The 14,339-nt window shown below is 36.5% G+C and overlaps 1 protein-coding gene across 4 annotated transcripts in view; it reads left to right on the top strand.

The window, feature by feature from the left end:
• Positions 1-14,339, top strand: part of LOC149562223 (transcription factor jumonji (jmjC) domain-containing protein) — a 152,478-nt gene that overhangs the window by 117,633 nt on the left and 20,506 nt on the right. For all 4 annotated transcript variants that reach the window (XM_089825763.1, XM_089825761.1, XM_089825762.1 and 1 more), the window contains exons 26-27: positions 4,584-4,704; positions 4,802-4,875. In XM_089825763.1, the coding sequence (XP_089681889.1) occupies positions 4,584-4,704; positions 4,802-4,875 (195 nt within the window). The remainder of the gene's footprint in view (positions 1-4,583; positions 4,705-4,801; positions 4,876-14,339) is intronic.

The following is a 14,339-nucleotide window of genomic DNA, read 5'->3' as shown; positions in this document are numbered from 1 at the left end:
CCAACACAGGCTGTTCGGTCACCTTCTTCTTCAGCAATTCAAAACTTCTCGCAGCTGCTGCAGTCCATTTGAACTCTTTTCTATCCCCTCTTATTGTATCAGTTAGGGGTGCACATATGCCATTGAAATTCCTAATAAACTTCCTGTAAAAACTAACCAGACCATGAAATGATCTTACCTCAGTAGCAGACCTTGGAGTAGGCCATTCCAAGATGGCTTTTACCTTCTCCGGATCGATTTTGAGACCTTCAGGTGATATAACAAACCCCAAATAGACTAACTCCCTTTTTGCAAAGTTACACTTTTTTAGATTAATTAACAGTTTCTCTTCCCTTAGCCTTTCAAGGACACTACGAATATGCAATAGATGTTCTTCCAAAGTCTTGCTGAAAATTAAAATATCATCCAAATAGACAATAACAAATTTTCCCAAGAACTTCTTAAGTACCTCATTCATGAGCCGCATGAAGGTGCTTGGGGCGTTCGTCAATCCAAAGGGCATGACTAACCACTCATAAAGACCCTCCTTGGTCTTGAAGGCTGTTTTCCACTCATCTCCTTTTCGAATCCGTATCTGGTGATAACCACTCTTCAGATCTATCTTTGTGAAGTACTGAGCTCCACTCAAGCAGTCCATAATATCATCCGTCCTTGGCAAAGGAAATCGGTACTTGATGGTGATCCTATTTATAGCTCGAGAATCTGTACACATCCTCCACTCTCCATCCTTCTTTGGTGCGAGTACTGCAGGTACTGCACATGGACTCAGGCTCTCTCGAATCAAGCCCTTCCTCAACAACTCCTGAACCTGTCTATTTAGCTCTTCTGTTTTAGTAGGAGTCATCTTGTGGGCAGCCTTGTTGGGCAAACTAGCTCCTAGAATCAGATCTATCTGATGACTGATTTGCCTTACTGGTGGCAATCCATCTGGAACATTATCAGAGATAATATCTCCAAACTACCCTAGTAAATCTGAAACTTCAAATGGTATTTCACTACTACCTTCTTTATCTTTCGTAGGAATCAAAGCATAGCACATATGCTGATGTTTCATGCCATCTAAAAACTTCCTTTCATCAACAAGACAAATCCTAGCACTGCTACATACTTTTTCACCTTCCTTCTTCATGGGCTTCAATTTGTGGCGAACTCCATCCTTTGTCAGAGAGTATGTGTTTGCATGTCCATCATGTACTGCATGTTTATCAAACTGCCATGGTCTGCCCAACAATAGATGGCAAACATCCATCGAAATAACATCACACAGAACTTCATCATGGTAACTCCCAATTTTGAATTTCACTAAACATTGTTCACTTACCAGGACCTTATGATCATCTTTTACCCAAGCAATCCGATAGGGTTGGGGATGTTTCTCCCTCTTGAGCTTCAGCTTAGAGACCATCTCTTCTGATACCAAGTTATCAGTGCTACCACCATCAATGATCACGTCACAACATTTATCCTCACACTTGCATCTGGTACGGAACAAACTCCTCTGTTGTCCTGGTTCAATCTCACCACTTAGTAGGACTCTTTCATTTACCAAGGTCTCTCCTCTTTTTGCATCCTCTGAATGTGATGATTGTGCATCCTCATCCACATGAGCAACTCTAGCTTGGCCCTCAGCTCTCCTATCTGTCCTTCCTTGTCGTTGAGGGCATTCAAAGGCACGATGACCTTCTTCATTGCAATGGAAATAGGTACCACAGAAGCCTCCTCTTCCTTGTCCACGTCCTCTACCTCTTCCTCTTTGATTTCCAAAGTCTTGACATGGGAGCGGTTGAAACCCTCATTCCTCTGGTTCCTGCTAGTACTCACATCTTCATTTTTCTTTTGGGTTTCATTGCGGCCTCCAGATGATCTACCGCTTCCCCTTCCTCCTTGACCATGCCCTCTTTGTGTTCCTTCAAACCTTTTATTCAACTTCTCTTCAACTCGTAGGGCAAACTGGTATGCCTCTTCAACGCTGGTCATTCTTACCAGACTTAATTTCTCCTGGATGCTAGGTCGCAACCCACTGATATAACGAGCAACCTTCTCCTTATTTGCTTCTGCATGCCCCACTCTAATCAAGAGTCGGTAAAACTCCTCTGTATATTCTTGGACTGATCTTCCTGCTTGCTTTAACCCATGCATCTTCTTAAACAGATCAAGCTCGTAGTCCACGGGAATGAACTGCTTCTTCAATTTGTCCACCATGCAATCCCATCTTGTGATCTTCTCCTTTCCTCTTCTGTTTCTTTCCAATTGAACCTCTTGCCACCAGATTTTGGCATGGCCTTTCAGTTTGGCCTTTGCAAACTTAACCCTATCTGGGTCCCTGATATCCTCATACTCAAAGTATTCTTCCAGTTCATTGATCCAATCGATCAACTCATCTGGTTTCAAATTTCCTAAAAATACACCCACTTCAATTGTAGGTCTTTTCCCAAACTTAGTAATGGCCCTAAAAAGCCTTTCCTCTACAGGGTTCAGAACTTCCCCGTCAAGTTCCCCTTCTGGTCCCATTTCTTCTTCTTCATTGTCATTCTCACTGTCGTCACCTGCGGCAACATTTGCTCCTCTACGGAGCTCCTCTTGCAATGCCTGTACCTGCCTCTGGAGGGCTCTAACCTCCTCAGGATTAATAGCTCTAACCCATCCACCACACTCTCTTCGTGGAGGCATCTTCTTAACTCAAACCCACAACCACACAGTCCTGGTGCAAACTGCCTCACAGTCGGTGTTCTGTCTACACACTCAGGAAAACCAGCTCTGATACCACTTGATGGGGACACAACCCAAGAACAGAATGGACACAACAGAAAAGGGAAATTATATTAACTGAGAAAATAAGCTAGTACAAACAGTACAAAGAAAATAAACTTCAAAACATGCCCTAAGGGTTTACAATAGCATAAATCTGGAGATAATTTCTCCTTTCAGTACCTCCTCTCAAACTCCACTCCGAACTGCCTTTTACAATGCTAGAAATCTCCTTAAATAGACCTCGGAGGGTTAAGGACTAGGAGTACATTCTAGAAAGTGCTAGTAGGCATCCACCGACCAAATAGAAGGTTCCAGAAGCTGCATTAGAAGTCGGTGCAAATCTAGAAGAATCCAGAAACAGTAACCGAACTTCCGGGAGGCATAACTTTTGAACCGTAGCTCCGATTGACAAACCGTTTACATTTTCGGAAAGCTCTCGAAGCGCTCTATAGCCCTATGGACAAGATTCGCTCGTCCCCCATTTTTCGGCCCTTTTCGAGGTCATTTAATGCCCCTAACTTGACTTTGAAGCATTCTTAGGTCTCCAAAACCCGAAAAAATGCAATAACTTTCAAACCGTGGGGCCTTTTGACCTGATTCTTTTTTTGGAATGCTTTAAATCACAATTACATTCATCTGGCCAATTCACACCTTCTAGGTCACCAAAATGATGGCCAAATTGCATGCTCCTATTTTTTCGGGATTTTATAGCACACTGATAGTTGAACTGTGAGAGTTGGAATCTTTATTTGACCCAAATGGGTATCCAAAAATGAAAACACATCGAACAGAAACTAAGTCCAAGTACTTTTTTTTTTTTTTTTGGGTGACATAGGATTGCCCTTATACCTCTGGATGCTCCTGCATCAGAAATGTGGGCTGTTGTGGCAAAAGAAAAACTGGTTTTTGAACTTCTAATTTTCAAGGCAACAATATTGGGAAATGGGTAAATTTGTGATCTTAAAATTGCAGACATTTGGATAGTACCTGGTTTATGGGCGAGAAGTTATAGAACATTTTTTTTTTTTTATGAAAACATAATATTTACATAGGCATTTGAGCTTGGCCATTAGAATGCAAATCATTTTGACTATTGCCTGAGATGATTTTGAACTGTTTTGAATACCTGGCCTGAAAGTTGATTTTAATTCTGGCTAATTATATTATATCATCTGAGTCAAGTGGGGGAGTCAAGAAACTAATTAAATGCTAAACATGATGACAACTTGAAGAAGTAACTCTTCATCTAAATGATATGAGCTTAAGCAGCCAGAACAATATTTAAATGATATGAACGTCTCAAAAAATCTAAATTTGAAGATAACGAGTCAGCTGTTAGTATCCGAGAATCTAAATATGTGCTTATGCGGACAAGATGCATGCTTATGTGAAGATAACTCATCAGCTGATATCATCTGAAAATCTATTTGGTTGAGAGAATCATGATGGAAACTCTAGATATATATTTGAGATAGTGATGTCATTTTCGATGGTGCAAAGAGCCAAAGGTTTGATTTTAATTTTAGAATAAGTTAATAGGCAAACGCCATTGCTTCCTTTATGTTGATGTGTTTTGGTTCATTTGAATCATTTCTAAATGTGGTTGGTAGACATTCCTTCAAATTTTCTCTTACCTTTGTTTTGTTCCCTGTAGTTCTTGCATTTGTTGATTTTAAAGTTTCTGATATAAGAGATCACTCCTTTTTAATTGCCTTGTATGTGTTCAGGTTCTTCCAAAGACGTAATGCCACCATACTTGCTCCTTGTTTAATTTTTATTGTTAAAAATGGTGGTTTATAACAAGCTGTAGCACACTCATTATTTTATGACAGGTATCACTCTTCATGTCTTGGGCTGAAACAAACAGAATCATTAACAACCATACACGATGTCTGCCCTTTTTGTACTGCTGTTGCAACTGGATCTTTATCAAATGAAGGAATGCATTCAAGGGTAAAAGGCAACTCTTTAACTAGAAGTTTTGTTTAGCAGGGTAACTGATCCTTTATGATTCTGAAATAAGTATAGAACTTACCTTTATTTGTTCCAGGTTTCCAAAAGGAATTTCCCGACAATTGAAGATTATGTTGAACTCTTGAATGAAGCAAGAGGTCTCTCCCCATGGTATTATCCATGCTCTCTATAATGATTCTGACAGAAAGCTTATTTACCACCCTGAAACATTGTTCAGGTTGATGTTTATCATTGGGACCAAGCAAGTGATCACATTTGTGCGATAATTACTTTTCCAGTTTTGCAAAATTTGCTTGTTTTATGTATTAAAAAATTTAAAACATTATAATATTTGGCAAGCTGGAAATAATAGACTTCCAAGCAAGTATTCTTATCCTGAAGCCCTGTTTCAGATGCTATGTTTATTTTTATTTTTTTCACACTATCGTCTTGAAAATTACGATCCAATGCAACTTTTTACATTTACTTCTTATTCCCATGCTACTAACCTAAATAACCTCACTGATAACATATATTACCAAGTAAGATGTTTTTTTATTATCTCTATACTAAAAGCCTATATATACTATTGATGTAAAAATAAATACCATCATTTGCCTCTTATTACATCTACTTGAACAAAGGAAGAAACACTACCCTAGGTCTGAAAACAGTAATGAGCAACCCCAAATAGAAATCTGATAAAGTAGAATGAATATGTAATGCCCCATTCTGAAATATCCTTATTTTGCATTCATAAATAACTATGTTCACAATAATAATAATTTACCATAGAATATATCATTTTGATTATAGTAATTGCTTCCTAGGGAATGAGATTGTAATGATTTTTTTTTCAAAACCGTGACATGTTTATTTATTAATTCCTGGTACTAAAAGACGTATACATACATATGCATTTAGGGAAGCTTTTACCAATTTTGAGCAATTTTTATAAATCTTGTTTGAACTGTACTCTGAAAAAGTAGAATCTGACTCAAAAAAGCCAACCTAGGTTACCGTCTTTTATAACAACTAGCCTAATTCAGAGTTGCCAAATAATCAATCTCTTCAAAATGCTGCATCTATTGTAATAGATAATCTGTTTCATTATAAGGATACTTTGGTGCTGTTCTATGATCCTATGATTTGAAGATTGTAAGATTTGACATAGGTTTGTGTCAAATACCATGCAAGATTTTGCATGAATCTCCTCTATATCATGCAAGATTTGGCAATGCGATTTAGCCAAAAAGATTGTTGGAACTTGACTCCAAAAGAAAAGGGAACAGAACTCAACCTAAATAAGCTAATATAACTTGTATGTGATTTCCAACCACCTCGTCAAACAACTAAATGCTGAGTAGGAGATGCCAAATGATCTATGTTCTCAATTGCTTCATCTACGGAAATAGATGATTTGTTTTGTTGGAAGGATACTTTGGGGATGTCTTATGATATCATGATTTGCACGTCGTAAGATTTGACATAGATTTGCACTTGGTAGCTTGTAAGATTTTGTATAAATATGCTCTTATATCATGTATGATTTACCTATGCAATCTAACCTGCTCCAAAATGCCAAGAACTAATTCAGATAATTGATTGCTCAAAAAGACAATGAAATGTGAATTAGAAACAAAGTGACTATTCTATTGATTAAGTGTGCAAATACAAGCAAAAGGGTCACATTTATACATAATGCAACATATATGAAAACAGAGACAGTTATTCATGTGAACTTTACTTGTTGATGAGAATGAAAATCCTGACCAGTAAACTCACTGAAGCATTAAATAAAACTTACTAAGTAAAACTTTTCCTTGGAAAGCTTAACATACATTGAATAAATGCATGATAAATATATGGTAAATGCTTAAAAACATGGACACACAAAGTATGCTAACACCTTTCCCTTAAGTGCATTTTTGGCAAGTAAAGATCCATTCTGACAAGATGGAGCCATGTTAGGTGCTCATGTACAAAATATGCCCCCAAAAAACTGAGAATAAACTAGGTAGTCTCACCCTCCAAGAATAACATCTAGAACTCCCTATTAGGCTTGTAAACGAAGGCCCCCAAAAGGTGTGAGAGAATGTTGAAGTAGATGTGGTCAGTAGCAAGTGCTAAAGCAGCTCTCTTTACATGGGAGAGACAGCCCTTGTGATGTGTATATACTGAATTTCCACTTGACAGGTGGAATGAATGGAGGAAACACAATGAAGATCTTTAGAAAATGTTTATATTTCCCCATACCTATGCTGAAGTATGAGGGGATTTGATTAGTTGAATTAGTTACAAACATTTGAATGTTTCATTGTGAATTCTTTTTGAGGTGGATAGAGAACAAGAAGATTTATAGGTACCCTCATTACATGCAAAGAAGGTGATAACAGGGGAAATGGCTCTTTGATAGTGTCGCTAATGTTAGAGTTATAACTTCGGTCGGTTTGATGATCTTGCTGAATCACAGTAAGATAATATGTATGTCTATAAGCAAAACATATATATATATATATATATATATATATATATATATATATATATATATATATATATATATATATTTATTACATTCTGATCTTATGCTTTCCATTACATCAAAAGATTTAACCGATTCACAAATCTGGCCTCAGACTTGATTGCATCTTATTGTTAATCGTGCCCGATTGGGCCTTGTGTTGAGAAGTCACCACAGATCTCATTAAGTGATTTACATATGTGATCATGACATTGCTAAGTACTTGATTACCATCAGTCAGAGTGACTTGGTCATTACTGTGATTGCAGTTTGTAATAAGTTTTGTTAGTATTAACTAAAGGTGGTGAAAGGACATGACCACGTAAGGACATGACCCTTATGTGGCATAAGGTCATGACCCTACCTGGCTCATGCCACTTAAGGGTCATGTCCTTACGTAAGCATGGCTCTTCACGTTATACATATATCCCGTGCGACTCAATCAAGAGGTAATCAATAACTGTGACAATTTCTCTATGTATTGTAATCTGATCTTCAACACTCAGCGATAATCCTCCTCACTACTATAATATTATTCTGAATATCCAGAATTAGGATTAACAGTTGAACTCTCTCTCTCTCTCTCTATATATATATATATATATACACGCAGATTCAAAGAACTCATTATTATATGAGGAATAAAACTAAATTTGAAACAAGTCCATCTCTATCTTAGATCCTATATTCCTTTACACTAAAATCCCAAAGATGAGATCCCACAAAAAATTACAAATAATGTGAAATGTTTGGTAAATGCATCTTAATGTTGTGGAACTTGTAAACCTCTACGATCTTGGCGAAGAGATTCATTGGAAGCATTTCAAGAAGTTACAATCTCCATAAAAGCAATAATACGAGGAGGCATCTTTGTAGTTGTCTTAATAACATCCACAAGAAATAACGGAGGTTCTAGCAGATCTACAAATAACTGGCAAAGTGTAGTCCAAGTAATATAAGGGCACACAGTGTGCTCCACGTGATGTAGCATTTCCTCAGGAACAATATGATGGATAGGTATATAGATTATGATAGATTAGTCTGTAGATTCTATCACTGTTCTTCTACCATGCAACCGTTTGCTGAGGATGTTTTGGCTCAGGAATGAATCTGAGGAGATAGGGTAGTAGATCTTGATATGTAATGATTATTGATTCCTTCTCAGTAGCACATATGATTTTGGTGATTCAATATGACAACTCAACAGTGGAAGTAATATTGAAAAATATGATGAAACACTTCAGGATGCTGAATTGTATATCAGTTTGGTCAATATGTAATTCCCATTAAAAAAATTGTCACTTTATACAGTAGTGCATTTTGAAGTCAACATGCAATGATTTTGATTTTGGATTTTATAGTTTATAAATGAAATCAATAAAACTGAAAATACACTTCTGAATTAGAATGGAAGTTTGAGCACAAACGTGACATATGGAAACAAAACACTCAAAAGGAGTTTGTGTATGCATGAAGATAGCTTTTGAAGTTCCAAAAGAAGAACTGCTTAGCAAAAGATTGATAATAAAAAATACTAGGAACAAAAGGCACCAAAACCAAAAATGTATGGCGCCAGTACGAAGATGTTGAAAAAATATCAAGATTTGAAATATTTGACCTTGAATGAAGTTTTGATAGTTGAGAATGGGTTCTTGAAAGTTGAGAACTTCAGTCTAGTTTCCTCCAATTAGGTGATGACATGAGCATGACATCAATAGGTGATTGGGCACTGACTATATTATATGAATTGTGTATGTGGCATATAACTTGTATGTTGATAGCATAGCAATGGTGTGGGATGTATGACATGCTATGGCAGTCCGTACTAGTGAGGCAGCATGCTGTTTTGATAGTCTATATTGCTGATTGGGTGGGAATATTCCTTGAATATTTTTTTGACAAGGTTTGGATTGGGTTAATATGCTGACCCAAGTGTTGAGTGGGTGAGTTTTTTGGGAATATTCATTGACGTAGGAACCAATGAGGGGAATATTTTTTGATGCAAGAGAGAAATGGTAGTCTTATTTATAATGTAGGAATTTTTTGTTTACAATAGCAACAGTTGCGGTGTGCTAGTGGCAATGATGCATTGGTAGAACTTGGGGGAGTGGTTGGAGGACGTGGTTCTTCGGTATTGTACGAGTGGCAAAATGATGGAGCACTAGTGGTGTGTTGGTACTGCCACAATATCCTCCTTGATTTTATGTCATATCACCTAGAAGGGAGGAAAATTGGAGATTCCTTAGAGTACTAGTCATAATCTTAAGAAAATTTTCAGAGAGCAGTAAAGCCAATAGTTTGGCCAAAAAAAAGCATTTAAGAGTATTAGGTCTCCAGATTTTTTACATGAGATTAATCCCTCCTTTGGGCAATAATTTTATGATACCTTAGTTAAATTTTCCCTTGAGATTTTCAGTAATTGAAACAATATTGAATTTGATGGAAAACCCATAAGTTCTTGGAGATTTACAATTCTCAAAAAAGATTTGAGTAAAACACACTTGAGACATAACACAAAAAACACACTTGAGACATAACACAAAAAGTTTAATGCTCCAAACACCTCAACCAAGGCAAGGAAATACATAAAAAAGAATGGGGAAATATAAAACAAAATAACTAACGAAAGAAATAACACAAAAATACTTTCTCGGCATGTTAGAAAAATGTGAGTAATCCAACAAAGCATAAACAAGCATGATGAAGAGTGCTAATCTCAATGGAGCTTCCTTGGTATATTAGAAAAAGTTGAGTAATCTGAGAAAGCATAATCAAGTATGACCAAGAGTACTTAGTAGGAAGTAATGGAGGACCATTTGTCTCACCTAGAGTTTCGGGAATCGCCATGAAATCGTCTAAATCGCCGGTTTGGCGATTCGATTCAACTTGGACAATTTTTCATGAGTCTTGAATCGTATCAGCCGATTTTTTCTTATGAATTGCTTGAATCGCCGATTCATGCGATTCATGGACAAAATCGCTTGAATTGGCTCCATGAATCAGCAAGGCAAGGCATAAAGTAATTAAAGAAACATACAAAGGGTTAAAGAATCGTCATTCATGGTATGTTTGAGCAGACTTGTAGGAGATTCATGAAAACATAGACGGAACAAAAACAACATCCATGGCATTGTGTATGTTAATATATATACTTCACTTACCAGATCCAAAACAGGAACTTCATTGCTGGAGACTCATAACTAATAAATGCAGCACTGAAGGTATATGTATTGCATTCTTTTTGTAAGCATATTGGGTAATGGAATATTGCCCTGTATTAAAGAAGAGTTGAAGGATATAATGTACAGAATAAAAATATTGTAGCAAGACAAATATTCCAGTCAGCATATCATGAAGTATAGTGGAAAAACGTAATACTAGATACGCATCATGCCATGTACAACAACCAGTTTTGCACTATTAATATGGAATAAAATAAGAGGATGAAATCAGTAAGATACTCAATGATTAGTATGGACAATTCAATATACAAGCAAAGACATACACATAGAACCTGATAAATCTAAGGATGTGACAATAGAAGTTAAGAAGTAATCAGCAAAAACAATAAAATCTCCCAAGTTTGATCAACAGAAATAAAAAGACTCGAGCTGTTGTGTGTACATGCCTATGCAGCAATAAAAGTCAAACCTGCTGCGTCAACAAAGTAATAAGAATGCCGAGTAATTTATTGTGTATCTAATATTTTAAAAGTGCCATTTATGGAACCATTCACAGCAAGGATTTTTGTGTGTTTCAACTTTGAATCATTATGATCATATGATTTCTATTTACTTAAGCTACAGCTTACAATTTACATTTTACGTGTAACATAGTTACGTATGTGATGGATTTATTCATTTATGTTCTATGTTTATGTATGTTAACTTCTATTTGATGATGTTATAGTGTGTCTAAGTTATATTCAATAAAGATATTCAATAAAGGGCGCATGAAATAAGTTTTAAATTGTTAAGATTTCCAAATTTAAAGGGTTTTTTTAAATTTGCCGATTCATGGGCGATTCACGATTCAATTCAGCCTTGCTGATTCCAATCCAATTCCGTTTCTCATTACTTTGGTCTCACGACTAGGGCTTAGACATTCTTGACCAATTTGTCAAACAACCTAAAGCTTATTCAGAGCTTCTAATGGTCTATGTCCTTAGAATCCTCTTTCTAGGATAACAAGTGATCTATTTCCTTAGTATATTAGATGGCTACTTTGGGGCTGTTTTAGATCACAATGTGAAGTTATAGCTTAGTTTAAGTAGGATTTAATGAGCCTGACCACACCATTTCAAAGATTCTTTTTGATGAAATAGGTTGTATATGTTATAGTTCTTAAGAATCCTTGTAGATTTATATCGCGGGCCATGGTAGTTTAAAAAATTGTGTAAGTGTAGGTGTGCATGTTTAGGGATGGTGGTTTTTGACACTTCCGTATTATTAATTAACTAATTTTTAGTTGTAAGAATTCTCTTAGTAGTGATTGTGTATGAACATACTGGAAAATACCATGCAGATATTTAGATGTTTAATGTATTTCTATTTCTCATTGGAAACTCTCGGACTGCCCTTACCAAACTGATATATATATTTAGTCCAGACCTTCCAGAATCTTCTCATTCCTCCTTAGAAATGTTGACAGCATTTGCAGTACATTATGGCAAAGGGCACTGCAAAGTGCGCCAGTTTGGCAACTATATTTCTTCATATTTTTGAATATTTTATATGCATTCATTTCCAAGACAAACCAAACATTGGTATCAAAAGAGAGTGTTTGTTAAGTTTGTAACAGTGATAATCTACTTGTTTGAGAGTGCAGACCGCACCTAATCTTCTCCTCCTTAAGTATCATATGAAGGCATTAAATATATTCCAAACACCTCTTGTGATAGGCAGCGACTTCTAAAGATTGTTTAATATTTAATGCTAGCTTAACACATTGTGTTAGTTGATGTTTAATTGTTAACCATCCTTGCAAATCGCTGGTTTTTTAGAGGGGGGATTGAGCTGACTTAGGAAGGGTCATGTCCCTTTGAGGGACATGCCCTCTAGTCATGATATTTAGGGAGGGTGTTATTGTAGATTGAGCACACACAAATACAACAAGTCTGCTCCCTCAAGCAATAATACCCAGTCAACTTATTGCAGAGATAAACAACTTTCAGTTCAAGATAAAAGCAAACAACTCCTTCATAATTCAGTTTACTAAGAAGTCCATTTTCAGCAATCAAGGATAGATTACAAGTCTGATCAAAAGGTACAGAATTTGTAGAAACTTTACATTGTATCAGAGCTTTGGTAGTCAAACCTAGGCTTTGCAAATTTATGTAATCGGACCTTAAACATATCTAGCACCTTTCTCCTACATTCAATGGCATACACAATCAGACCCGAGGACAGGTTTGATGGGAAAGAACACTTTGATGCCTGGAAATTCAGAATTATGATGATTCTTGAAGAAAATGAAGTAAAACAATTTGTTGAATAAAGCATCCAAACAGCCTTCAGTTAAACCTCATAAATCTATTTGGAGCAAAGGAAATAGGAAAGCCATTCAAATCATATTAGATGGAGTAAAAAATGATATTGTACCCATGCTTACAAAACATTAAACAACATTTGATATGATGAATGCATTACTAAATGCATATGAGGTCAACAATGCAACTAGAGTTCTCGCATTGAAAAGACAATTAAATCACATACAAATAAAGAAAGGAGAATCAATGAATTCTTACTTCTTAAGGGTTGCTAGCATTAGAGATGAACTGTCATGTATAGGAACCATTATTAGTGACACAAAATTAACACTAATGACTATAGATGGATTACCAGATTCATGGGAAACTTTTTCACAAGGAATAAGTGTCAGAGATAAACTTTCTGACTTCAACAGATTTAAGGGGGATTGTCTTCAAGAAGAATTTAGAAAATAAAAGGAAGAAGGGAAACTGAAAGTAGAAGATGAAGAACTTCATGTTCTTAATACAAACTCCTATAAGGGCAAGAAGAAGCATTTCAAGAAGAAAAAGAGAAATGTGTTCCTTATAAAGAATTACAAGGACGTCGTTTCTAAAAGAAACAACGTAGACTGAAGACGGAATTAGAAACAAAACTAGAGACAGGATAGGAAACATTCCTATCTAGACTGAAAGACGGACTACAGACAAGTAGTTGACTATTATAGAAAGTATAAGATATTATCTTAATACCCTCCCTTAATGGTCAACGTACGGATGTCGGAACATTCTGTGATAACTGAGACCCTCCCTGGATCTACAAAATGCTGAAACCAAGAAGCTTTGCCAGAAGAGTGCTATGACTCAAAATAAGTTGCAATTACAAAACTTCGTTTTTGTGGAAAAAATGGTAAAACCCAAAATCTCACACAACCTTGCGTATTACAGACAACTTGAAATGATTTTTGAGGAGAAAATCAACAAACCCAAAAAAATAGAAACAGATTTAGAAGGTGTAAAATGCAGCTTTGCCTTGATCAGGAAGCGGAGAAGTCGGACGCTGCTTAACACCCAGAACAAGTTGATCGGTGTTTCGATATTCGACGATTGCGATGATGCGCTGCTTCCAGGTTCCATAATTGCGACCATTGAATTTGGAATTATGCTCGAGCAAAATATTTGTCAGAGATGCCATGGCACGTTTTTCAATGGAAAACTGTGAAAATCTGTGAAGGCAGACTCTTTGAGGCAAAAATACAAAAGACCCAGAAGAATCAAAGAATGACCCAGAAGAGAGCTCGAAAAACGCAGAAGAAATCTGCTGTCGTTTTTTGGATCCACTGGCTCAAAAATCGAGGCACCCAGAAAAAACGGACGACAACCCAGTTGAGCTCTCGAAAAACCCACCAAGAATCAGCAAACAAAATATTTTTTCAACCCCAAAAATTAGGGTTTCGAAAAAAAAGGCCCTGGCTGAAAAAAGCTTGAAAAAACTTCAGATTTCTTGATGAAAAATGGCAGATTTTTCTTCAAGGATCAATGTGCATGGACGAATGGGGCTAGAGTGTGCGGAACAAACACAGGCAGACCCGAGTTCGGGAATTTCTCTAGGCCGAAAACCCTAAGCGGGTTTTAGAGAAATTCAAC

The sequence above is a fragment of the Cupressus sempervirens genome, chromosome 4 (genome assembly GCF_028749045.1).
Source record: "Cupressus sempervirens isolate cs-2001-9-10 chromosome 4, ASM2874904v1, whole genome shotgun sequence".
NCBI classification, from domain to species: domain Eukaryota; kingdom Viridiplantae; phylum Streptophyta; class Pinopsida; order Cupressales; family Cupressaceae; genus Cupressus; species Cupressus sempervirens.
Note: the sequence above shows the minus strand (reverse complement) of the source record. Positions and strands in the feature narration are given on the sequence as shown.